This window comes from Mesoplodon densirostris, chromosome 15 (genome assembly GCF_025265405.1).
Source record: "Mesoplodon densirostris isolate mMesDen1 chromosome 15, mMesDen1 primary haplotype, whole genome shotgun sequence".
Taxonomy (NCBI): Eukaryota; Metazoa; Chordata; class Mammalia; order Artiodactyla; family Ziphiidae; genus Mesoplodon; species Mesoplodon densirostris.
In genome coordinates, this window is record NC_082675.1 from 50,843,835 (window position 1) to 50,869,393 (window position 25,559).

At 46.0% G+C, this 25,559-nt stretch overlaps 1 protein-coding gene across 1 annotated transcript; it reads right to left on the reverse strand.

The window, feature by feature from the left end:
• Positions 1-1,840: 1,840 nt before the first annotated feature.
• Positions 1,841-24,290, reverse strand: INO80C (INO80 complex subunit C). Its single transcript, XM_060119071.1, has 5 exons — positions 24,015-24,290; positions 9,106-9,216; positions 8,028-8,139; positions 7,204-7,271; positions 1,841-2,200 (listed from the first exon to the last, which is right to left on the reverse strand). The coding sequence occupies exons 1-5, from the start codon at positions 24,168-24,170 to the stop codon at positions 2,069-2,071; spliced, it is 579 nt and encodes a 192-aa protein (XP_059975054.1). The 5' UTR covers positions 24,171-24,290; the 3' UTR covers positions 1,841-2,068.
• Between the last annotated feature and the right edge of the window lie 1,269 nt (positions 24,291-25,559).

Here is a 25,559-nt window from a genome sequence, read left to right on the forward strand (position 1 = left end):
GGCTGGCAAGGAAGGCCTGGCAGGGGAAAAGGAAAGAAGGGAGCCAGGTGTCCAGCACACGTGCTTCCCCTCTGCCTGCGGAAGGCGGCGGTCTCAACCTCCTGTGCGTCACAGGCACGCTGGGATACTTGTCAAATGCAGATGCCTGGGCCCCACTCCCTGCATTGATTAGAAGGTGTAGGGTGTGGCCCAGGAATCTGCATTTTAACAGGTCCCAGGTGACTCTGACGGAGGGCTCTGGTGCACACCCACCCCCCTCAAACCCTGAGAGGCCTGCAGGGGTCTGTGGGAACCCCCGGTGGCCGTGTGCCAGGCAGGGATCCTTGTTCCTCCTAGCCCTGGCCCAGGGGAGTCTGAAATTAGGACTGAGGTAGCGGCCACCAAGCAGTGTTAGAAATGATTACAATTTCCATTTCTAGAAATGGTTAGGGTCGTGGGGCATGGTCCAAACGGGGGGTCTTCCCGGAAGAGAAGTGCACCTGCCCCAAGTGTTCTTTGTGTCACAGAAGGTGGAAGCAAGGCAAGAAGGGCCCTCGACTCCCTCGCTCCGTGGGGGTTTCCTAGGCTGAGTGCAGGCAGGGGACGCAGGAGCGAGAGTGGGAACCCAGGAAGCAGCCTCTGGTCCTGCAGAGAACTTCCGTGTCAGCAGTGGGTTTCAAAGTACGGTTCCTGGGGCCAGCAACATCAGAATCATTTGTTAGAAATGCAAATTCTCAGGCCCCACCCCCGATCTCTGGATCAGACCCTTGGGGGATGGGCCCCTGTCTGTGTTACAGCGGGGCCTGGGGTGGTTCTGTTAGCGCTGAGGCTTGAGGACCCCACGCCGCAGGCTCCAGTGCTTCAGTGCTCACGGGCTTAGAGAAGGTCCTCGCTCTCCTGGCCATCACCCCAGTCCCTTTCCGTGGGGAGGGAGAAGCCACACCACACCCCTCCCACTCTCCCCACCAGCTACTGGGAAGGGGCTGAATGACACACGGGCTGCTGCACCTACCCGGAGGACAGGAAAAGCCAGGTTCCCGGCAGCCGGCAGCTGCCACCTGCCCAGCAGGCTGGCCCCCAGCTGACTCTCGGCTTTGTTTTTCTGTTCTCTGTGCCCAGAGGGTTGCAGGAGGGGCTTTCCCTCAGAAAGCAAAGGCACCTGGGGGCCTAGCCCACCCAAAGCACAGGCAGCTCTGGCCCAGAAGCCCCAGGGTTTGGTTCCACTGTCGCCCCCGCCAGAGACCTGTGGGAATGGGGCTCAGAGAAGCTTGGAGTACGTCTCCTTCTCCTGGCCCATGAGCACCTCCTCTTCTCGGAGGATGGAAGGCAGGCCCTGTTCTGGAGCAGACAGCATCCTGTACCAGGACAGACATCCTGCACCAGGACAGACATCCTGCACCAGGACAGACATCCTGCTTGGAAGGGGTGACGATGGTCATACCCCACACCTCCAGAAAGGGGCCGGAGCTGCTGTTTTAGTCAGCTCGGGCTGCTCTATATGCCACAGACCACTCAGTGGCTTAACTAACAGACGTATCTCTCTGGGTTCTGGAGGCTGGGAAGGGAAGAGAGGCTGATTCAGAGGCCAAGGCCCAGAATGAGGACTGACCCAGTGTGACAGGGTGAGTTCCTCAGCTCTCTCTTCTCCAGCCCCAATTCTGGACCTCTTCCACGCATTCCGATCAGGGACAAATTTGAACATGCTCAGAGAGGGAGTCCCCGGGATCAGGAATAATTCAGCCTCATTGTCAGGACTCACTGTCGAGTCTTTAAACATGTTACAAGAGTCCATAGCTTTGAAGCAAAAGTTCGAGGACTTACTTGGGTTAAATTAAAGGCACAATTTTATATTTTCTTGTCAAACAACTTTACTTGGGGCAACAACTGAAGTATAATTTAATTCAACAGGAAATATCACACTTGGAGGGAAAACAAAAAAACCTCCTTAAATTAAAGCCAAACATTCTTTCCAAGGTCCAACACTGACATTTCCAGATTGACAGAATGAGTTTGTTTCCATAAAACAAAATCTTGACTCCAAAGTCTGCCTCTGAAACAGTTTTCCACTTCATGCTCCGTTTCTCCGGGCTCAGGGAACGATGCTCGTGGCCTTCCTCAGGGCCAGATAGCCCGTGACCACATCGGACGGCAGCCGCCGAATGTAGGAAAACTCTTCGATGGTGCTGAAGCGCAGCTTGCTCTGGGGGTCAGTGTAGCTGGCCTGGGTGAGAAACAGGCACAGAGAAGGGCAGAAAGTTGTGGTCGGAGTTGAGCTTTCAGATCAAGATAAAAATTATTTTTCTGTTTTACTGAAACTGAAAAATGTCTTCGTCATGTCTGACTCTGTCACCAAGAATGCTAAATCGCTCACCTTGGCAAAGACACATTAGTCTTCCCAGACGTGAGAAAGGCTTCAGGGTATGGACAGGAGGAAGGGGGAATAACCACATCAGACACCGGGACTCTTCTGGTTGGTGCCTCAGGGCTACCAGCAACAGGTCCAAACTGAATTCATGCTGATCATCCCTCCCTGATCCCTGCCTTCAGACTCCACCTGCTTCAAACAAATGCTCCGGATCTGTCACCCAAGGCCGGGGGGGGGCACCCCGGGGGGGCACCCCACCCCCACACCACCTACTCCCAGTGCGCTCCCCTCTTGCTCCCCCTCACCGCCCCCAGGTCACTTCCATGGCTCCCTGGGCTACCCTGCAGTGCCGGACTGGCCACCCACCCTCCTCCACTGGAAAGGGCTGCCATCCGACACCTGCAGCCAGGGGCATCTTTACAACCTTTAGCTCCGATCATGTCTTTTCTCATGAAACCTCTCAAGGGCCCAAGTCCGCAGCACAGCTCCTCAGGCCCTGCCTGGGCCCCTCCTTCCGAGCCTCTGCATCAGCCACGTGTCCCCACCGTCCGGTTCCAACCACCCCGGCTCTAAGCGCCTCCCTCCCGTCCTGCCCATTTGCCCTTTCCTTGCCCAGTAACCACCTGCTCATCCCTCAGGACTCAGCCCCGAAAGTCGCATCATCGGGGAAGCTTTATCTGCCCCCATAGGCAGTCAGGACCCTATCCTCACGTTCACCTCAGCACCCCTATCTCCGGTGGAATGCTTATCTCTGTTGCTCTTACATTTATTATCTGTGTGACTCTTTGCCTGAAGTCAAGGCTGTGAGTCTCCACGAGGCAAGAACCCTGTGGCTTACTTATCCCTGGATCCTGGCTGTACTGTCTCCTAGTGAGATGCAGAGCACACAGTGGGCCTTCAGCTACCATGAATGAGGGATGAGTGAATGAACAAACAAATGAACGATGGGGAGAGTCACAGAAAAGAGAACTTGTTTCCCACTGATATATCAAAATTCTCTTTTGGTCTGTTCTCCCCATGTGCAGAGTGGAGAAAATATTCACTTACTATCTACCTCAAGGCACATGGCTCCTACACATTTTGAAACAGAAAACATGAGGGTGAGTCATTTGGAGCTCCTTTAAAAAAATTATAAAAGATGCCATTAATGTCTAGACAGAGAACAGCCAGTTACTCAGGTGTGGATTGTCTGCGCCAGTGCTGGTTGTCTCTGCATGGACCCAGACGGCTGTGATCTAAGGAGGGGGGGAGGCTTGGTGAAGAAGCAACAAGCTGAAGGGAACTTAGTCACGGGTTTCTCATGCTCTAAAAAGTCTTCAGTTCCATCACTGGGGCTCTCCCTAAGGTATTTGAGGTCTGTGTGTCAGGAAAATGAGATTATTCCTAAAAAGCTAAGATTAATTAAAGTTCTATATAAAACAAAACTTTGATCCTTTGGCTTAATCTAGATATTGCCTTTCTGTACCACATTTCCTTTCATGCCACTCATATAAAGGAAGGCTTAACTAGAAAAACAGCAGCAGGTCCCTTCCGAGGGCTCCTGGCCATGAGGCAGTTAGATGTACTAACTGGCAGGGGAGCTGCCCTGCAGTTCCGAGCAGGGGTGCAGGCATGTGCATCTGGCTTTGATTATCTGGCCTCCATGGATGAACCAGCCCTGGCCTGGTTCCATCTCTGTGGCTGCCTCACTCCCACCACCAAACTGTGCCAAGCCCGCCCGCCCAAGTTCAGGCCTCACTGCCAAGAAGGCTGCTGAACAAATAATGCAGAATACAGAGAACTGTTGCACTAACAAAGAGGTCAAACAAAAACTTGCATGGACCAGACCTGACCTAGTATTCTGAACAGAGGGAAGGAGGCTGGGTGATACCTCAGAGATGAACAAGTAAAGAACTGGACTCCTGCGGTCTGCCCTTCTCTGGGCTCCGTCCCTCCAGCCTGAATGAAGCAAAGGCCCCCTGCCCAGAGGGCAGGCAGCAAACGGCTTTTAATGCCTCCCTTGTTACAGGGGGACAGGCAGTATATGCTGCTCCTCCATCTCACCCAGAGCTGTAGTACTTTCCACAGCCTTGTAACAAGGGCTAAACACAGGTGTGACCCTGCATCCCTTCCGGCCAGGCCACAGCACAGGGGAAATGGCCACTGGCTGGAACAGATGGGTCAGTGTAAACATGAGCCCGGCTTTATTTTTTTTATTTTTTATTTTTTATTTTTTTTGTGGTATTCGGGCCTCTCACTGTTGTGGCCTCTCCTGTTGCGGAGCACAGGCTCCGGACGCGCAGGCTCAGCGGCCATGGCTCACGGGCCCAGCCGCTCCACGGCACGTGGGATCTTCCCGGACCAGGGCACGAACCCGTGTCCCCTGCATCGGCAGGCAGACTCTCAACCACTGCGCCACCAGGGAAGCCCCTGGCTTTATTTTTTAATTACGTAAGTTTAATTTATACAAGTAACAGGTGAACGTATTCTCCTCTAAAAAAAAGAAAACATTGCAAATAAGACTAAAGTCTCCTTTTACTACCATCTACCATCCAGAAGTCCTTTGTCTTCCCCTGAGGAAAGTGCTGTTAGGTGGGCACCCTTCCAGACCTTGTTTATATATATACCCTCACACACACATACAAACACACCAGAGAAGTGCTCAGTATTTTTTGTGACTGTGTTCTGAGTTTTACTGAAGTGGTACCATGCTACTTATCCTGCTTTGCACCACATCTTGGAAGTTTACCCATGTTGTTACCTATACATCAAGCTCACAGAATAGTATGAACTCCCCAGCCCTACCCCACTGGTTGAACTTTATGTTGCTTCCAATATTTTGCTAACACATTTTCTCATAAGCATTTCTGCATGAAGCTCCTTTTACACAATATTTCTCTAGGGAGCTGGCTGGAAGGCAAATTGCTAGGTCATAGGCCTCTACCTTTTTGTCTCGATAGGTCGTGCTAATCGTTTTCCTGAGAATGTGTACCAATGTGACTCCCACCTCAAGACAGCCATGTAGGAGGATGTCCATTGTCTACGTTGGTGACAAGGTATATAACCAAATGTCTTCATTTCTTTCCTACCTGATGAGTCTTTTTCCTAGTTATCATTGAGATTGAACATCTGCTCATTGGTCATCTGTATTTCCTCCTTGTAATTGTCTATTCATATTCTTTTAGCTGATTCTTCTATGGGATTGTCTTTCAATGATTTGGTAGAGTTCTGTTTATTCAGAATGTCTTAATTCTTACACACAGTGGGGCAAGAGGTTAGTTATGTATAACATGACAAGTCCTTTGCCAATGGCATAAAGGGGCCTGGAACAATGCTTCTCAAAATGATTTTCATGCCTCCTAATGTGTGAAAACCACTCCACTAGCAGATGAGCTGCCTGATAGTGGTAAGGATAAAGCTACATTCTAAGGGGCCACCCTCCAAGTCTGGCCATAAACCATGGCTTCTACAAGCTTAGCACAAAATGGTACAGGGAGAAATTTCCACTTTGGGCCATAACAGAATAACTTGTGCCAGATGAGCCCTCCTTCCATAAACAACTATTAAAATGGGTCAAATATATGAGGCAACTATTTTCAGGCAGTAGACAAGAGATAGCATAAGACTACAATATTTTTCTCAAATGGAAGTCCTCTCAGGGGACCTTTCGAAAAAGATACATGCCCATGAATGGACACAAAAAGAAGAACCCAACACACAACACAGACACACACACACACAGACACACACACAAGTCACTTTATAGTGCTTCTACTCTCCCTATTTTTTAGGATCATTATATTTAAGGTCTATGTTAACAAGTCTGTAGTACTCTGAAGAGTGTGTGCTCTCTGGAGGAAAAGCTAAAACATATGACTAACTCAGAGAGGAAAACTAACATTATTTTCAAAAACATAATAAAAAATTTTTCCCAATATCATTAATTTAGTGTGTTACAGAAGTTGGAGTCACACATTTTCATAAAAAGGTAAAGCATTTAAATGATGTATATGAGCTTCAAAAAGTGAGGTTTCTCATTATTTCTAAAGTTATGAAAAGAAGCCCATCTTCCAAATTTAATAATAATGAAAAAGGATGAAGAAGGCGAGCAGAAAATTCCACACTTCATCCACATTCTGCAAACAAGGAAACGAGGTTCTCTGGGGTCGCTGAGGTTCAGGGACTTACCCAAGTCCCACTTGTCCAACTGCACTGCTGGTTTTCAAACTGTGTTCCCTAGAAGCACCGTAGGGGTCCCTGGGGTGGGGAGTGGGGGGAAGGGCAGAGGACCAGATCCACATGGGGTCACAGTGGGCAGGTGGGCTCCAGGGGATTCTGTAAAAGATTTCATTTGGAAAAGGGATTCTGATGCTTAAAAATAAATTTGAAAATCACTATCTTTACCATAGTGCCTCTTTAAAGAAGTTTAAATTTTCTTTTTTAAAGTATTGGGTTGGCCAAAAAATTTGTTCAGGTTTGTCCATAAGACCTTACGGAAAAACCCAAACGAACTTTTTGGCCAACCCAATACAATCATCTCTAAATTGCAGGATTTTTTTTTAAACTTCAGCAATAAAAATGGGAAATTGTTGTTTCTTTCATGTTCTGTCATATAGTTAACAAGCAGAGGAAGGGAAACTAACACTCAGGTCTCCTGCTTTCGGGAGCAACCCTCGCTCCAGGCTGCCCACATGGATGCCCCAGGTTGCAGCCGCTCTTAAATAACTGAGTGAATGCTTCCGCACAAACCCATTACCTGTTCAGAGTACACGGTCTCTGGCAGGACCAGTGTCAATATCCAACACTTTCTAAATAGACATTACCGTGAAATCTCCTTTTCAGTTCAATGTTGTAAGACATAGAGATGTAATTATACTCACAAGAAGACCTGAAACATCAGAATACTTCTTAGCTGGTTTAAAGGATGGAGGAGCATCAATACTGAAGTCTGGGGGAAAAAAAGAAAAAAAGAAAATAACTAAACTGGCTTTAAAACATTCAGACCCTTCCCCCCCCCCTTTTTTTCCCCCTAAAATACTGCTTGATAATATTCCTGAACTTTTTACTTTGTGATTCAGTACTCAGAGAATTCTCTGGGGAAATAATGCAGGATGTCATAGACCAAGTGCAGGCTCCAGATCCAGCTCTGCCCTGTCCCCAGGGACCCCCCACTCCAGCAGAACCACCGGAAAGCTCATCTGCCCACAAGCTACTTTCACTGTCTCCGGTTACATGGACTGATGTGATGAGATGCCAAACAACCCACTAAATGGATCTGAGCATCCGGACACTGGAATGTCCACACCCAGGCGACTGACTAGTTCACTTGTCACCTGTCTGAGTCACCCCCATGAAAGACGTGCAGTGGGGCAAGAGATGGAAGGAAGTTCGAACCTGTACTTTCCATGGAAGTTGAGCAGAACATATAACACAGACTTGGAAATACTGCAGCATACTACTGCTGCAGATTGAAACGTTAACAGTGACACTAAAAACCACACATCCATGACAACGCAAACACACAGATTCAACACAGAATATAGCTATGAGGAAGTATACACATAATCTCCCTATATGGATGCCACTGTAAAATTCCCAAGCTAAAAATTGTTTCTACATGAATGCAAACACAATAATGTGGGTTTGTTATAAGAAAGTTCCTAGTCTGACATTATAAACACATCGGAGGTTCTAGACAGCTCACAGTTAGGATCATTCAGTTGCCATGGCAGTGCCCTTTCAGAAGCCAGAATCTGTTTCAGGTTCTTCCAGGTTCTATTCTTCTTGCCAGCCGCTGCGCCACCATGGCCAGAGTGCTCGAGGCGAAAGCATGGATTGGAAGAAACAGAAATCAGTGGAGATGATCATTTCAGTATCTGACATTTATGCATATTCATAACTGTAATAAACTCCTCATTCAATCAGCAGTCAGTGTACCCTAAAGCTTTTTTAAAAAGTATTACACCATACACTTTAATCTTACTTATAAAAAAAACACAGCTTTTGGATTGTCAAAACATATGAGTTAGTTGGTGATGGAGTAGAAACAAAAGGTTATTTTTTTTTTATATGCACATAGAAAATCACATCCTTTATTGGGTCTAACTTTATGGAATTCACTCATGAATTTCCTACTACTTTAAAATAAATTCACTACAGAGTTAGATTTAAACTCATGACCACATCTCCAAACTCGTTTCTAAGGGCCAGTCTCCACCTTGTAAATTACTGGTGCTCCAGGAAAACCCAAGGAAGCCTCAATCATGGCACAGCAAGCCTTCTGGAAAATTTTTTTTCTTTGTTGTCTTATGACGATGACAGAATAAAATGGAAGGAATACAAAAATCTGTCACAGGCACTGTTAACGCTGTATTTTCAAAGCTAATTAATGAAAAATAAACTTCAATGGTATAGTCTGAATCATGTAATTTATCCTACCCCTCAAGCACTCCTCTTTTAGTTAATTATTTCAAGCCTCATCTAAATCTTATGAAGAAGGAAGGTGAGCAATCATCGTGGAAGTGACCCACTCTCAAAATGGTATCCTTTAATGAATTCCACAAAGGACACCAAAATCCTTGGGAATTAGCACACTGGGAGGTCAACAGAAAGGGCTTTCTTCTCCTGCCCCTACCCCTCCTACAACAGCCCACGGTGGCGGAGGTGGTGACTTGGGCTGATGGAGACGGGGCACCAGTGCTGCCTGGGCTGCAGGCCCAGCAAGATCGGGGCCGAGGTATAGTTGTTTGGTTTTTTATTTCTAAAACACCTTAGATGCTTACCACAAAGTTGGGATCCTTAAATGGCAAAGGTTTGGCAGCTTTTTCAAGAGGTCCTGTGCTAAAATCAGAGGGCACCATTTTATTCTCACTCACGCCTTCCATGCTGATACCCTTAAAACATAGTAAGAATAGTACGGGGTCAGTGTCCTTTAGCTGAGCTTCCTAACTCAGCTCTCAACAAGATGTAAGATGACAGGGCCTCCCTGGTGGCGCAAGTGGTTGAGAGTCCGCCTGCCAATGCAGGGGATACGGGTTCGTGCCCCGGTCTGGGAGGATCCCATATGCCGCGGAGCGGCTGGGCCCGTGAGCCATGGCCGCTGAGCCTGCGCGTCCGGAGCCTGTGCTCCGCAACGGGGGAGGCCACAGCAGTGAGAGGCCCGCATACCGCAAAAAAAAAAAAAAGATGTAAGATGACAGCACCGGACACGCGAGGGGAGACGGTGCACCCAGAGCCCCAGCAGGCAGCCTGCACTGGGGGAGAGCCTGGAAGCTGCACCCGCTGTGCAGAAGCCACAGCAGAGGCGGCCAGGACCCCAGCTGCCAGGCTTCCTGGCTCCCCTGAGTGCCAAGCACAGGTGTCTCACTACTACAAGGTGGGTGCTATTATCCCCAGTTTACACAGAAGAAAACTGAGGCTCAGATATACGGGTTCAAGGCCACACAGGGATTACCTCTGGATTCAAACCCAGGTGGAGGCAATTCCAAAGGCCTCACCATCTCCGTGACACCACATGGCCCCTACTCCTGCCCATCTTGTCAAATTGTGTCTTGAAACATTAAGACAAAAAAGGTCCAGCCGCTTTAAGGGTCTCATCAGCTGGGGAACCCAGGATGGAGCTGGTATGCATAAGGGCACAACAGGATGTGGGCATTCTGAGCACGGAGAATAAAGGGAGAGCAGGCTGGGGGCCACGGTCAGCTGGCTGCGGCAGAGAGTGCCCTGACAAGCAGGCTAATGCACTTTAAAACAAAAAACCTTTGAAGCCAAGAATCAGGAGGAAAAAAGATGCCAAAGGAAGAAATCACTTCTGATTTGTTATGCTACTTCCAACCTTCCCAGACCGCAACAAACTGTTTTTTAATTGATATATAATTTATATACAGTGAAATGTGCAGATCTTAAGTGTAGGTTTCATGAGTTTTGCCAAATGCTTCCACTTGTGTAATCCAGGTCCCCAACGAGGCAGAATATTTCCATCATCTCAGAAAGTTCCCTCATGCCCCTTCCTAGTCAATACCTTCCAACCTCAGGCAGCCACTGTTCTGATTTCCACCATGTTACCTTGGCCTGTTCTAGAAATTTATATGAGCGGAATCCAACAGCATGTACTGTTTGCTGTGTTTGGCTTCTTTAGCTCAGCATAAAGTTTTTGAGGTTTGTCCATGTCGCTGCATAGATTGGTAGTTTGTTTCACAGAATTTGGATACCACTCAGCAGAGCAGTATTCCACTGTATGGATGTACCACAATGTGTCTGTCCATTTTCTTGTTGATGAAATGTGGGTCATTTTCAGTCTTCAGCTATTATAAATAAAGCTGCTGTGAACATTCTGTACAAGTCTTTATGTGGACATGTGTCTTTACTTCTCCTGGGTAAACACCTACTAGTGGAATGGGTTATAGGGTGAATAAACTTTATGAACAACTGACAGATCATTTCCCTAAATGGCTGCACTCTTTGACACTCCCAGCAGCAGTGTATGAGAGTTCTGGGGGGTGGGGGAGACAGGGACCACCCACCCTGCTGCAATAGTTCCCCAAACAGTTTCTTCTCACACACCTTCCGAGACTCCTCTCCAGGGTCTCTCCTGTGGGCCTGTGCTCCCTCTCCTCTGCCCATAGCCCCTCTTCTATCTGGACTGCCCCTCACCTTATCCTCCCCCTATTCACGGTCTCTCCTAACTTTTCTCCCCTCCAAGGCCTAACTCTCTGAGAACTAAGACGCCTCCAATTTCTCATCCTTTTCCCACCATCTGTAGCCACAGTTCTCTCTCTCTTTCTTTTCCTATCCTCCCCTCCCTCCCCAGTCCTTCGCCTTTATCTGGCCCTTCCCCAGCTCTGGGGTTCAGGGGAGGGCCTCAGAAGCACACATCTTGCCCTCTCCGTTCTCTACAGCACACTCAGCGACACACTTCTAAATGTAAACTTGACGTAACTCCCCTATTTACAACTCATCAGTGCTTCCCACCGCCCCGGGAATTAGGCACAAGTCTGGCCCCCTGGCCTCCTCTCCAGCCTCCCCTCTTGCTCCCCCTCCCTCCTGTGTTTTGTATTTTCTGGTCCAGAATCCATGGAGTCATTCTCTGTAAGCATAAAGAGTTTCCATTTTTTCCTTTTTTATTTACGCTCCACTAAAATTTCCATTGGGATTAGTCCATGCCAGTTTTACTTTTACAACAAAGATTAGATTTAGCATTTTGTACATAACCAACTTTTTAGTGCCCTTGTGATTTTTCCTTCATGGTCATAGTATTTCTGCACATACATGTGTCCTGGGAGACCCAATCTGATGAGGAAGATTTGATTTTTCCCATCACATTTAATCAGTAACCAACGTTAGCTTGAGTAGTTCTGGCCAGTTGTCAATGTTATTTAGTGTTGACTATTTGTAAGAGTAATATCATAAATTGGATACATGACTGATAGTTAGTATTTAAGTCTTGGTTAGTCACTGAAATAACAACAGCTTTGTGAAACAGGTAGGGAACGACAGACCAGAAGAAGGAGAGACACAGGAGAGAGGTGGGCAGAAGAGGGAAGGGACAGATTCCAAGGGTGAGCAGGCACAGGGGGTCAGAACAACCTGCTTCACCACCTGGCCCCGTCTTCCGAGCCCTGCATCTAACCCAGTGCCTGGCACAGAGTGAGCCCCAAATAATCACTGACTGATTAACTGATTGGAGTTAAGGAATAAGACAACGCAGTGTCACTCCATGCCAGCATCGGTCTTTGAGATGTGTATGCTCCGGAGTTCACTGTAAGGAATCGTCTCTGGATGGGATGCAGTGGCCAAACCCAAAGAAACACAGGAAGGATAATTCAGAAACGACTGGGCTTGGTTACCTATAGGGCACAAGGGAACAGGGTGGGAGGAAGGGGAGATGGGAAGGGACGAGAGAGGAGTAAACTTCTCCAAGTATAGTTATTTGCAAAGTTTTGACCTTTTGAACCATGTTAAAGTTTCACATACAAACAAACAAATAAATAAAACCAACCAGCAAGGATCGGGCAGCAGATAGAGAAAATGGAATACAAACAAAAACAGACCAATTTAACTGAGGTTTGAATGAATAACACAACCACACTGAAGGGGAGGAAGGGAGAGATAACGTTAGTGACGTGAACATAGTATTCTGACCATATAACCTAAGGTTAGAGGCAAAAAGAACCAGGAACAATTGGTAGGTTTGTTTCTCACAAGGGTACCAGTTAATAATTCTGAAACTACACACCTTCTAAGATGAGGCCAATAAGGAATGAGGGGCGGCTAGAATGAACCTTGTGCTATTGGATGGAAATCACAGGTTAGTAATAGGAATTCATGGTTTCTAACATATATACAGACAGATAAACACAGAAATGGATACAGAGGCATTAAGTGATCCAGGCTCAGTGTTTCCTGAAACTCATATCCAATGGCACTGGAAAGTCCAGATATCACCTACTGTTATGAAAACATAAAAAAAACAATAACAGAAGACTGGGAACTTCAGAAAGAAAGGGGGAACAATGGAATGAGTGAAAAATGGGGTAAATATAATAGACTATCATTAGCCTCATGAGTTTCTTAAATTCTATATGATGTCAAAGCATGGGGGGCGCTTATACACACACACACCTACATTTCCTAGCTCTTCCATGGAGATGGCTGGGAACAATAAACAATAGGGACACCAGGTATAGATCCTGGTTTCTAAATATTGTTCTCCAAGAACTAGTAATCTTTGAAGAAATGGCTGATTCCAGGGCTGGGGCAGGAAAGTACAAGATGAGCCTTGTGGTGCCAGAAAGTAAGAAAATGCTTGTATCAGTTTGCTAGAGCTGCCTAACAAAACACCACAGACTGGGTGGTTTAAATAACAGAAACTTATTTTCTTACAGTTTTGGAGACTAGAAGTTCAAGATCAAGGTGTCAGAAGGGTTGGGTTTTCCTGAGACCTGTCTCTCTCTCTTTTTTAAAATTATTTTTTAAAATTTTATTTTACTGAAGTATAGTTGATTTACAATGTTGGGTTAATTTCTGCAGTACAGCAAATTGACTCAATTATACATATATATACATTCTTTTTCATATTCTTTTCCACTACAGTTTATCACAGGATATTGAGTATAGTTCTCTGTGCTATACAGTAGGACCTTGTTTATCCATTCTATATATAATAGTTTGCACCTGCTAACCCCAAACTCCCAACCCATCCCCCGCCCCGGCAACCACAAGTCTGTTCTCTATGAGATTATCTCTTTGGCTTGTGGATGGCCATCTTCTCACTGTGTCCTCACGTGGCCTTTCCTCTGTATACACGCCCTCCCCACCCCACCCCTTTCCCCCTTCTTATAAGGACACCAGTCATACTGAATTAGGGCTCCACCCTTGTGACCTCATTTAACCATAATTAACTCTTTAACGGCATTATTTCTAAATACAGTAACATTCTGAGGCATACTGGGGGTTAGGACTTTAACATATGAACCTTGAAGGGACACAGTTCAAGTCCATTACAGCACTCGAAAAGTGATGGGCGTAAATTAAAGGACATAGGAGTCAGTTTGAAGAGGTTCCCACTGGCCAAATCTGGACAATTTGCTCAACATCATGAGTCAGTAGGGAAATAGAAATGAAAACCACAATGAGATATTACTTCACACCCACTAGGATGGCTACACTCAAGGACATAATAATGTGTTGGTGAGGATGTGGAGAAACTAGAACCCTCATACACTGCTTGTGAGAATGTAAGAGGGTGCAATCACTTTGAAAAACAGTCTCCGGGCACTATTTACAACAGCCAGGGCATGGAAGCAACCTAAGTGTCCATCGAGAGATGAATGGATAAAGAAGATGTGGCACATATATACAATGGAATATTACTCAGCCATAAAAAGAAATGAAATTGAGTTATTTGTAGTGAGGTGGATGGACCTAGAGTCTGTCATACAGAGTGAAGTAGTCAGAAAGAGAAAAACAGATCCCGTATGCTAACACATATATATGGAATCTAAAAAAAATTATTTCTGATGAACCTAGGGGCAGGACAGGAATAAAGACGCAGACATAGAGAATGGACTTGAGGACACGGGGGTGGGGGGGCAGGCGGGTAGAGGGTAAGCTGGGACGAAGTGAGAGAGTGGCATGGACATATATACACTACCAAATGTAAAACAGATAGCTAGTGGGAAGCAGCTGCATAGCACAGGGAGATCAGCTCGGTGCTTTGTGACCACCTAGAGGGTTGGGATAGGGAAGGTGGGAGGGAGACGCAAGAGGGAGGGGATATGGGGATATATGTATACATATAGCTGATTCACTTTGTTATAAAGCAGAAACTAACACAACATTGTAGAGCAATTATACTCCAATAAAGATGTAATAAAAAAAAAACAGTCTGCTGGGTCCTCAAAATGCTAAACATAGAATTATCATATGACCCAAAAATTCAACTCCCAGGTATATACCGAAGAGAACTGAAAACATATGTCTATGCAAAAATCCATATATAAATAGTTATAGAAGCATTATTCATAATAGCTCAAAAGCATAAACAACCTAAATGTCCATCAGCTAATGAATGCATAAACAAACTGTGGCTTATCCATACAATGGAGTATTATTCAACTGTAAGAAGGAATGAAGTACTGATACATGCTACAACATGGATAAACCTTGAATATATTATGCTAACTGAAAGAAGCCAGACACAAAAAGCCACATATTGTATGATTTCACTTATCTGAGGTACCTAAAGTAGTCAGATTCATAGAGGTAGAAAGTAGATGAGGGGTTACAGGATCTGGCAGGACAGGGGAATGGGGAGTGACTGGTAATGGGGAGGGGGTTGCTTTGGGCGGTCATGGAAATATTCGACAATAAGATAGTAGTGATGGTTGCACAACTCAGTAAATTTACTATAAACCACTGAACTGTACATTCTAAAGGCGTGAATTTTATGGTATACAAGTTATATCTCAATAAAGCTGTTACAAATAAACAAACAAATAAATGTATGAAAGACTGAATGAAGAAGGCTAGTAACGGATTGTAACCCAGAGAACAAAATGAGAATGGATGAATACAAACACTGATTGTAAGAATGCAAAGGAAATGGGAGAGAAGAGAAAGCTCTTGCTCACAGCAGGATTCTAACTAATAACTGTAGAAGGAAAGAAGGAATTAGAAAATCACTGTTTGGCAACCACCACTATAATAACTGCTGCAGGCAGGAACCATCAACAGACACTAAAAGTGGCTGGCAAAAGTGTGAAGAGAAACAGGATATACACAGTCTCAAGACACTGATACTTTAATACAAACAGGAAAATAATAACTTCATAGTGGAGAAAACTGGCAGACACTAACTTACTAAGTGCTCACAGACACATCATCCGCAACGGGATGGATCGACATCAGGTTCCACGACATGAAGCACGGAGAAGGGAACAGCCTCCTTCTCTACTCCTGCCAAAAATGTATCACCCAAATCTAATCACAAGGAAATATCAGACAAGCCCGAACTGAGGAAAAGTCTACGAAACAATGAGCAGTGCTCTTCAGAAGTGTCATGGTCCTGAAAGATAAAGACAGAAGAACTGTTCCACATGACAGGAGGCTAAAAAGACACAACAGCTAAGTGCAAAGTGTGAGCCTAGGCTGGATCCTGGACCAGACAAAGGACGAGAATAAGGTCTGTATATGAGGTATCAGTGTCGTTTCAACGTTCATTCCCCAAAGTTGACCACTGTACTGCTGTTATATATGTATGAGAATGCCTTTGGTTTTAGGAAATCCACACTAAAATATTTAGAGGATTAAAAACATACAGTGGCCATGTGAGACCCTCCCCCGCACACAGCCAGCTGCCAACCTAACAGCGAATGAGCCACGGGCCCTGGGGAGGAAGCAATGGCTGGCGTGCAGATGGAGAAGAGTGACAGGGACCCGCTCTGTCAAGAGGTGGTGGCACGGTGCTGAAGGGGGAAGCCCAGGCCCACTGGCTGGAAGGCCTGTGAGGTGAGCAGGCCACCTGCCAATGTCAGAAGAAGGATAGGGGCTGTTTTCCCCAGGAATCCGACAGTTCACAAGGGCACAGCAAGACACCGGCGAGGTGCAGGCTGGTGGGTGGGGGCTGCCAGGAGGCTGGGCCTACAGGGCAGCCTAAGTTAAGGGAGAGAGAGAAAAACAACCCTGCTAACTCTGCAGTGAGCATCACGTCAGAGCAGAAAAGCCAAGCCAGCCAGGGCCAACTCAGGAAAAACAGGTGGAATGTGAAAGAGGTTTCCCGGGGCCAGATTCACTGTAAGTTTCAACTTCGTTTGAGTTTTTCATAAAGAAAATGACTGCTTACATAATGTTGTTTCCATCTGGGAGAAAATCAACAAACGGAACTGTTCAGAAGCAAAGAGGAGATGCTAGAGAGAAACGAAGAACCAGGCCCCAAGGCCTCCTGTGGTGATTCCAGAACAACCCATGGGACACGCCCGGCTTGCAGGCCACCGTCCTCAGCAGGGACCTCGGCTTTTTCTCGTGGGCCAGAACAGCCTGCGTTCCTCCCTCTCTGTGTCTGCTTGTTCCCCGACTCCTAGTGGGGGTCTCAAAGGCGCCGGGTGCACAGTGAAATCCCGGGAGGGAACAAGGGCATCCTTATGCTCCCAGGCCCCGGGACACCCAGGAGGATGCAGCAGGAACACCTCGCTGGACTTGGGCAGGGGTGCGGCCCCAGAGGCGGCGGAGGAAAGCAGGTGCCTTGCAGCCCACATGGGTTGGGAGGTCTGGGCGCCCGCCCCCGGGAGAGGACATGCCAGCAGACAGAGGACAGAGGACGGGAGACAATGGGAAGTGAGGGTCGGGAGTCTGCATCAGCGGCTCCAGCAGCAAGAAGAGGGTGAGGGTGATGCGCTCAGCGCTGACTTCCAGAACCGAGCCCTCCTGTTCGTCTGGTCACCCCATCCTCATCTCCTCCCTCGTCAGCAGGCCGAACCCCCGCTGAGGAGTCGCGCTGAGGATGGGACAGGAAGGGACGCCATCCTGACACCGACTAGGCCACGTCCGTCTGGGGCACTAGGCCACGTCCGTCTGGGGCCGCTTGCTGCCTCCGCAACAGTGAAGGCTTGCTTCCCTCTCTGACCGGATGCAACAGAACACCCGACTCTGGGCCCTGAGCGGGGCTTTCTGCTTTTCTTTCCTCTTTAAACCCACCCTCCACGGTGCTGCGCCCTCGTTCCTCCCTTCTCCTGGGCTTCAGCCAAGCTGGACGCCCGGGGCTGTTAGAGATGGGATGAGAGGGAGAGACGTACCGTCAAGGGGAGGATCAAGTCTGTGAGGCTGGGCTGCAATCAAGTACAATCTGAAATGATGTATAGCTTCCATGTTACTCAACCATTATTAACAGTAAGAGACTTTAGGAGCTGAACTGTCCCGCCCCAAGACACAAAAGCCCTGAGATCAGAGGAAAGGAATGACGCCCGGCCCTAAGGGCTGTCCCCTCTTTGCAGCACGAAAAGAGCTGATGAAGTCCCAAGGAAGAGGAACCCGGCCCGCCATCAAAGGACTGCTCCAGAGTCAGCAAGGCCTCAGCTCGCCCGACCAGAGCCCACATGCACCACTTCGTGTCTCCTTGGCAGCCTGCAGGGCCCTGACTCAGACTGAAAGGGGGCCTTCTGTCTGTGGTTACACAGAAGGGAGACAAATATGCTCCGTCTTACCATTCGAATCCAATGCCCAGTTACATCTATCTAATAGTAGTCTAGATTCAAATACCTGACCCTAGTCTAAAACTGCAGGGTTACTGTAGGGTTACTTGAAACACCAAAAAAGTGAGATGCAACCTAACATTCAATCAAGTCAATTAAATAAGAGCACTTAATTCCTTGAGAAGACTATCAACATAGAGAAAAGGTCAAGAAACAGTGCTAAGTGGGACTTCCCTGGCGGCCCAGTGGTTAAGACTCTGAGCTTCCCGTGCAGGGGGCGCAGGTTCGATCCCTGGTCGTGGAACTAAGATCCCACATCCCATATGTTGTGTGGTGCAGCCAAAAACAAACAAACAAACAAACAAAAAGAAAACAGTGCTAAGTGAAAAGCAGGGCATGCAATGTTATACACCAAATATAGTTTATGACAAATTACATCAACACGTAGAAAACACAAATTATAATAATTGTGGGGGAAGAAGACTGGCTGACGTTTTGTGTGCACTTTAAAAAGAGAAAAAAGAAAACTAACATTATCATGATTTTTTTAAAAGTGGGGTAGGATGATTATTTTTTAGATGAACAAATCCAGTCAGTCCAGTGTTCTCTGGATGCCTCCACTTACAGAAGGTTCTACCCTCACCTGCGCTCTGCACTAACCTTCTAAAGAAGCAACTGCTGCTTCTCAACTTATTTAGATGCTTTGCTAACTGCTTCACCATCACAGATCAGCCTGTTAGGTAACACTCAGTCTATAGGTCAATTAGGTTTCTCTGTAGATTTTATTAACTTGAATAGGCACTTGGAAAGTCTAAAATGCCCTGTATTGAACTAATAAAATTCCCCCCTAAAGCTTTTCTCTGCACCTTGGATTTGGTTACATTAGAGATCCAATTACATCTTCTAAAGTAGAGACTGGTAAGAGTGATATTAAGAGAGGCTGTCAAGAAAAAAAAGGTGGACTCTGGACGGTCTGTCTGGGTCCCAGTACTGACCCTATGACTTGTTAGCTGTGTGACCATGGAAAAGTTACTTAACCTCTCTATGCTCCTGTCTTTTTACCTGTAGAATAACAATTCACAGAGAATTAAATGAGATAGTACTTAGAAAGTGCCTAGAACAACATTTGGTACACACTAAATGCCCAATAAATATTATTATTATTTATCATGACTTCTTTCACTTTAGCACAGCACAGTGTACTGCTCTCCAACCCAAGTTAACACTAAACATTTTCAAAATATCATGACCAGAATGGATGGGAGATGGCGCTTTCCAGATTATGATGTAATTAATCAATAACTATATTACTTATACTGAAAATATAAATCCAAACACAGAATTGTAATTCTGTGACAATGTGTGCAAGCATAAACACCAATAATTTCTGCTGAACTAAAGATTCATCTTGATGGAATAATAAAATAATATTGTTTTAGTCCTATTAAACTATTTAATACCATTTTCTAGGGCTGACATAAAGGAGACATCTATAAATGCTTTGCTCAGAATACTTTTAGATCAAAAATATTCCCTTCAACCCCTGAGGACTTCCAAGCAGAAAGCCCTCTAAATTTCATCTAGTCACTCAATTTTACTTTAGAAATAGCATGCACATTCTGGAAAGTAAAACCCACCTTAAGAATCCATCGAGTTATTTTCACCAATTTCAAAAAGCACTCTAATGTCTCTGTAAATGTCCTTTGTAAATTTTTAAATCCCATGAAAGTTTTACAGACACTGCTTTTTTGTAAGACACAAAATAGTGGAAACTACTGAAATTTCGATACTGAAAGATCTCTAAAGTCCCTTTTAACTCAAGAACTACAATCATTTATATTTAAAAAACCACTCATTTCTCACTGATGAAACCTTGAGCAATCTGATACATGTACACGGTGCCGACTCTGGAAGGCCTTCCCCATCCATACCCACCACCCCTCAAAGGCCACCTCTAGTCCCTCTTCTCCCTCCCCACCTCTCCTTCTCTGATGACCATCACCTACGCTGAATCCTCATCTTCCTGTGTCCCACCACTAAGGCACCAATACCAGAGAAGACCTATAATTGGCTTTGGGACATAGTTAGAAATGATGAGATTTTCCTAACTGTTTCAGATATGTGATAGGTAGAATTCAGAGATGGCCCTTAAGATTCCCGGCCTCTGGTGTACACACACCTTCTCCCCATTTTTAAGCAAACGCACCACTAATGTACATACCACTGTGAAGGGATCTGAGATATATTTAAGGGATTTGCAATATATATCTTATATTTGACATATAACTACAGTCTCAAGTCAGCTGATCTTAAACAAGAGACTATCCTGGTGGGCCTACCCTAATCACACAAGCTCTCTAAAGAGTCAGAGTCAGGGGCTTCCCTGGTGGTGCAGTGGTTGAGAGTCTGCCTGCCGATGCAGGGGACACGGGTTCGTGCCCTGGTCCGGGAAGATGCCACATGCCGCGGAGCAGCTGGGCCCGTGAGCCATGGCCACTGAGCCTGTGCATCTGGAGCCTGTGCTCCACAACGGGAGAGGCCACGACAGTGAGAGGCCCACATACCACACACACAAAAAAAAAAGAGTCAGAGACAAGAGAAGTCAGAGACATTTGAGCTGTGAGAGAGATTAGACACAAAAGAGATTCTCCATAGCTGGCTTCACATATAAAGAAGATGTGGTACATATATACAATGGAATATTACTCAGCCATAAAAAGGAATGAGATTAGGTCACTTGTAGTGACGTAGATGGACCCAGAGTCTGTCATACGGAGTGAAGTAAGTCAGAAAGAGAAAAACAAATATCGTATATTAAGGCATATATGTGGAATCTAGAAAAAGCGTACAGAGGAGCCTATTTGTGGGGCAGGAATAGAGATGCAGACGTAGAGGATGGAAGTGTGGACAGGAGGGGGTGGGGGGAAGGGGGGTGGGATGAATTGGGAGATTGGGATTGACATATATACACTACCATGTGTAAAACAGATAGCTAGTGGGAACCTACTGTATAGCTCAGGGAGCTCAGCCGGGTGCTCTGTGGTGACCTAGATGGGTGGGAAGGGGAGAGGGTGGGAGGGAGGTCCAAGAGGGAGGGGATATATGTATACATATAGCTGATTCACTTCGTTGTACAGCAGAAACTAACACAACACTGTAAAGCAACTATACCCCAATAATAATGAATAAATAAATAAATAAAGACGGAGGAGGCCATGTGGCTAGGAATGTGGACAGTGACAAATCGACAGCAAGGAGAAAGGGACCTCAGCCCTACCACTGCAAAGAACTGAACTCTGCCAACAACCTGAATGAGCCTCAAAAAAAGATTTTCCCCCAGAGCATCCAGGCAACAAACTAGCCCAGCCAACTCTTTGATTTCAGGTCGGTGACACCCTGAGTAGGGAGCCAAACCAGTCTTGATGTGCCAGGACTTCTGACCTACAGAACCAGGAACTAATAAATAGGTGTTACTTAAGCTACTAAATTTGTGGTCATTTGTTATGACAGCAATAGAAAACTAATACAATATGTGTAGGTCATTCTCTCCTCCTAGAAGGATTTTGGGTTGGCAGGGACAAGCTATAATCCCTTGAAATGTCTTAAGCATACTGCTGGAGACTAACAGAAATAAATTCTTGCTGACTGAGCTCAACTGAAAGGCTGAGGTGGGGACACAGATAAGGATCAATTCAGGAAGATTCCACACAGCCCTCAGGGCAGCATTGCGCAAATGCCTGCATTTGCTGTGGAAAAGAGAACTAGGATGGAATGCTATGTTAGAGCAGGAAAAAAAAAAAAAAAACACTAAGACTCCTTTCTGGAGATAGAAGTCAAGTTTTTTTCCTTCTTCATGAGATGCTGAGGGTGGGAGTCAGGTAACTGGCTGTATACCTCATTAGTTAAATGCCAGCTGGGAAGAGAACAAAGAAAAGAATTCACTATTCCAGGGAATGCCCTTCTCTTTCTAGCCTGAGGACTCGCTAAGGCCGATGAGATGGAGAAGACCCACAAGGAGTACCTAGGCAGCCCGTCCCCTCACTGAGAGCTCTAAGACCACCAGAGTTGTGATTTCCACCAAGCTGGATTACTGGGAATTCCCAGCATCCTGAAGGCATTCGTCCACTCTCTGAAGCCTGCTGTGGAGGAGTTGATGATCAATGCTACCTTTAGGGTCAAAACAACCATTCTTCCCAGTATGTACTGACTACATTCCTTGGTCTCAGCACAGCTGGATATCAACATGCACCGTGCACATACTGGGAGAGAGTACTCGCAATGCATATATCTGGCAAATGACTCCAACCAATTATATATAAAGAACTCCTATACAGTAACAATTTAAAAAAAACCAAAAAACAACAACACAATGAGAAAAAAATCAGGCACTTCACAGAAGATATTGGAATGGTCAAAAGCAAATTAAATAGTGATGACATCATTAGTAATCTGAGACACAAATTAAAACAAAGAAATACCATGGCACAACCATCAGAATGGCTAAAATTAAAGACTTGATGCCAAGTATTGTTGAGGATGTAGAGCAACTGGAACTCTCATACTCTGCTGCTCAGAATGCACAATAGTGCAACTACTTTGGGAAATACTGTTTAACAATTTCTAAGTTCAATGTGTGTCTACTTTATGATCCAGCAATTCCACTACTATCCATTTACCCAAGAGAAATGAAAGCATGTATCTCCCCAGATTTTTAGGAATGTTCAGAACAGCTTATGCATAAGAGCAAAAACTGTAAACAACTCAAATGTCCATCAGCTGTGGTATACACAATATACTCTATGTACTGATACAGGTAATAACATGAATGGATGAATGAATAACTCTCACAAACATTTTTTCACAGAGAAATCCAAAGAGACACAAGAGAATATGCTCTGTATGATTCCATTTATATTCTGCTCAAAAATGCAAAGTCTATCTATGGTGAGAGATGTCAGAGTACTGGTTACTTCTGGCAGGGAGGGAAGAGAGTACTAACTGGAAAGGGTCACCAGGGACTATTCTGGGGCTTTTGGAAATGCTCTCTATCTTAATCTGGATGGTGGCCACATCGGTGGATACATATGTAAAGTCATTGATCGGTACTCTTAAGATTTGGGCATTTTACTGTATGCAAATCATACATCAACAAAATATTTTAAAAGGAAAAAAAATGCACTACCAATTATCGACGGAGGAAGCCAGAGACAGTTAATATCTCTAGAATGTCGTTCTGGGTTTAGGATGCCACGCCATGTGTTGGAGAGCACAAAATAACACACTCCATCTTTGCTTTCTCATTGCTTTAAATAAAATGCAGCAGCCAAGAAAAACACTCATCAACCAAGCTACTCTTCTGCTGAAAATTCTTTGCTGGAATTGCGGAGCCCCGATTGCCCAGATGCTGTGAAGTCTGTGCCAGGCGCTGTGCTCAGGGCTTAGGACCATGGTCTCACTGAATCCTCATAACAACCGCATGAGGGAAGACCAAACCCACTTTGGGACAGGGAAACTGAGGGTCAAAAAAGCACTTTTCTGAGGATGAGGGAAATCATCTGTATCAATACATCTTTGTGTTCCTCCACACCGTTCATTAGGGCGCTCTGCACCTCACAGGCACTCGGTAAATGTCTGCAGAATGGACGAAGGTGAGACAGGAGAACCTCTGGTTGACTGAAACTCACATAAAGAAAAGTCCCGAGCCTCGCTCTAATCGCGACCCCGACGGGAAGGGGCGTCCCTACCAGTAAGGCAATAACAATCTCCCCACCTCCCCAGTTCTCCTCATGGACTATGCAACGCGGGTCATTCTTTAACCAAACTCCACGTATGCAAACTAAGGGGAAAAAATGTTTCATTTGCACCAGACACCTGCGTTTAACCAAGAGGTACGACTGCAGGGCCCCGCCCACGCGAGGCGCCCCGCCTCCCAGTGCCCGGCCCCGCAGCCCGGCGCACGCGCTCTCCGCCCCGGCAACGCGCAGACTAGGGGAGTGACTGCGTACCTGCGCAAAGCCAGAGGCGGACACCTTTTTCTTCTTACTGGCGGTATAGCCCCCGGCGCTGCTGCCGTTGTGGAAAGGACTGGCCGGCCTCTTCTTGCTGCTCCGGGCTATCCCCGGAGTGGAAGTGGTGGCCACAATTGGAATTTGAGCCGCCATTCCTACCCCGAGTCTTCCTCCTACCCCCCTCCCCACTTGGTCCCAGTGCAGGCCCTGGAACTTCCGGCCCGCCGTTACTTCCGTCTTAATGCTTTTGAAAACCCGGCCTGGACTGCGAAAGCTTTCGTTGACTTCTCTCGGCCAAATCTAAAAGGCGGAGCTCGGAGCTGTCTCTTCCTTCCGGGCGGGAGGGCGTCTGGCGGGCAGAGTGCTGCTGCTCACGCGCTCGGACCCGGGCACGTGCTTGGACGTCCCCAGGGATTGAGGATTAGAACATCCCGTGATCTTTTTAAAACAACTGGATTTTTAAAAAGTTAATCACCACGTTGTCTCTTCTCACGTTAAGTCAGAAGACTGATCGCTTTTGATGTCTCTAAGTGTAAAGGTAAGGTCATTCTCTGTGGACTAGACAGACCACCAGACTGCCAGCATTCCCCTTAGTCGCGGCCTTGTCGCGCAGAAGTTTGTGTACCCTGGTGCCCAGATGGATTCGAAGGGTAGAGTGGTTCTTAACCTTGAAGGGGTTATGGACCCCTTTGAGCATCTCCGCTCCCCTTTCTGCCCCCCCCCCACATTATACAGGCACAGACAAAATCTTACATACAGATTTCAGCAGTTCACAGATCTGCTAAAGCCTATTTATGAACTTCAGTGGAACACCCCTCCCTCTTGTTATTTGCCACATGATACTCTATACTTCTTCAAATCTTCATGACGTAAATTACATGGTTTATAATTGGTTCATTTCTTATTTGGTTTCTGCTAGAAGTAAGCTCTAAAAGGGGAAGGCCAGTTATGTTTTGCTTACTTTTCTTTTCCAGGTTCACGAGTACCTTGCAAGTCGTTGGTACATTATAAGTATTTTTTTAAGTGAAGTAATTAAAAAATGAAAACCCCTTGCAGTAATTGGTTGAAGCTTCTGTGTTCTGATACAGGAAAGTAGTATTTATGAATCTGGATACTTGAAGGAAATAGGCTGCAGAATGACTTACAGGTGAGAGAAAGAGAATAGGAAACCAGTAATAATGTTACTGACATCTTTTCTCCTTTGGAGAAAGGAATAACCTACCAGTGTTGACATGTTCCCTCCTGTACTCCAGTCTCCACCCCTATCTTCCCCTAAATCCAGTCTTCCTTATTCCTTATCTCAAAGACTGACATCTCCCACCAACTACTCACCTTGCCAGAAACTAGGTGTTGACCCTGGCTTCTTGGGTCCACTCTCTTCTCATTCCAGTCAGCTACCCACTCACTTCTCTTCCTATCCTGGTGAATCCATCACCCCTCATCTGGATCCTTGCAAGACACCTCTTGCAGCCTCTTGTTTTGTTTAATTTCTTTTTTTTACTTTAATTTTTATTTTATATTGGAGTATAGTTGATTTACAAT

Coding starts and splice junctions, on each gene's coding strand:
- INO80C (XM_060119071.1), bottom strand. CDS start 24,170: ATGGCGGCTCAAATTCCAATTGTGGCCACCACTTCCACTCCGGGGATA. Junction 9,217..24,014: donor CCGCCTCTGGCTTTGCGCAG/GTACGCAGTCAC, acceptor CTATGTTTTAAG/GGTATCAGCATGGAAGGCGT. Junction 2,201..7,203: donor CTGATGTTTCAGGTCTTCTT/GTGAGTATAATT, acceptor TTTCTCACCCAG/GCCAGCTACACTGACCCCCA.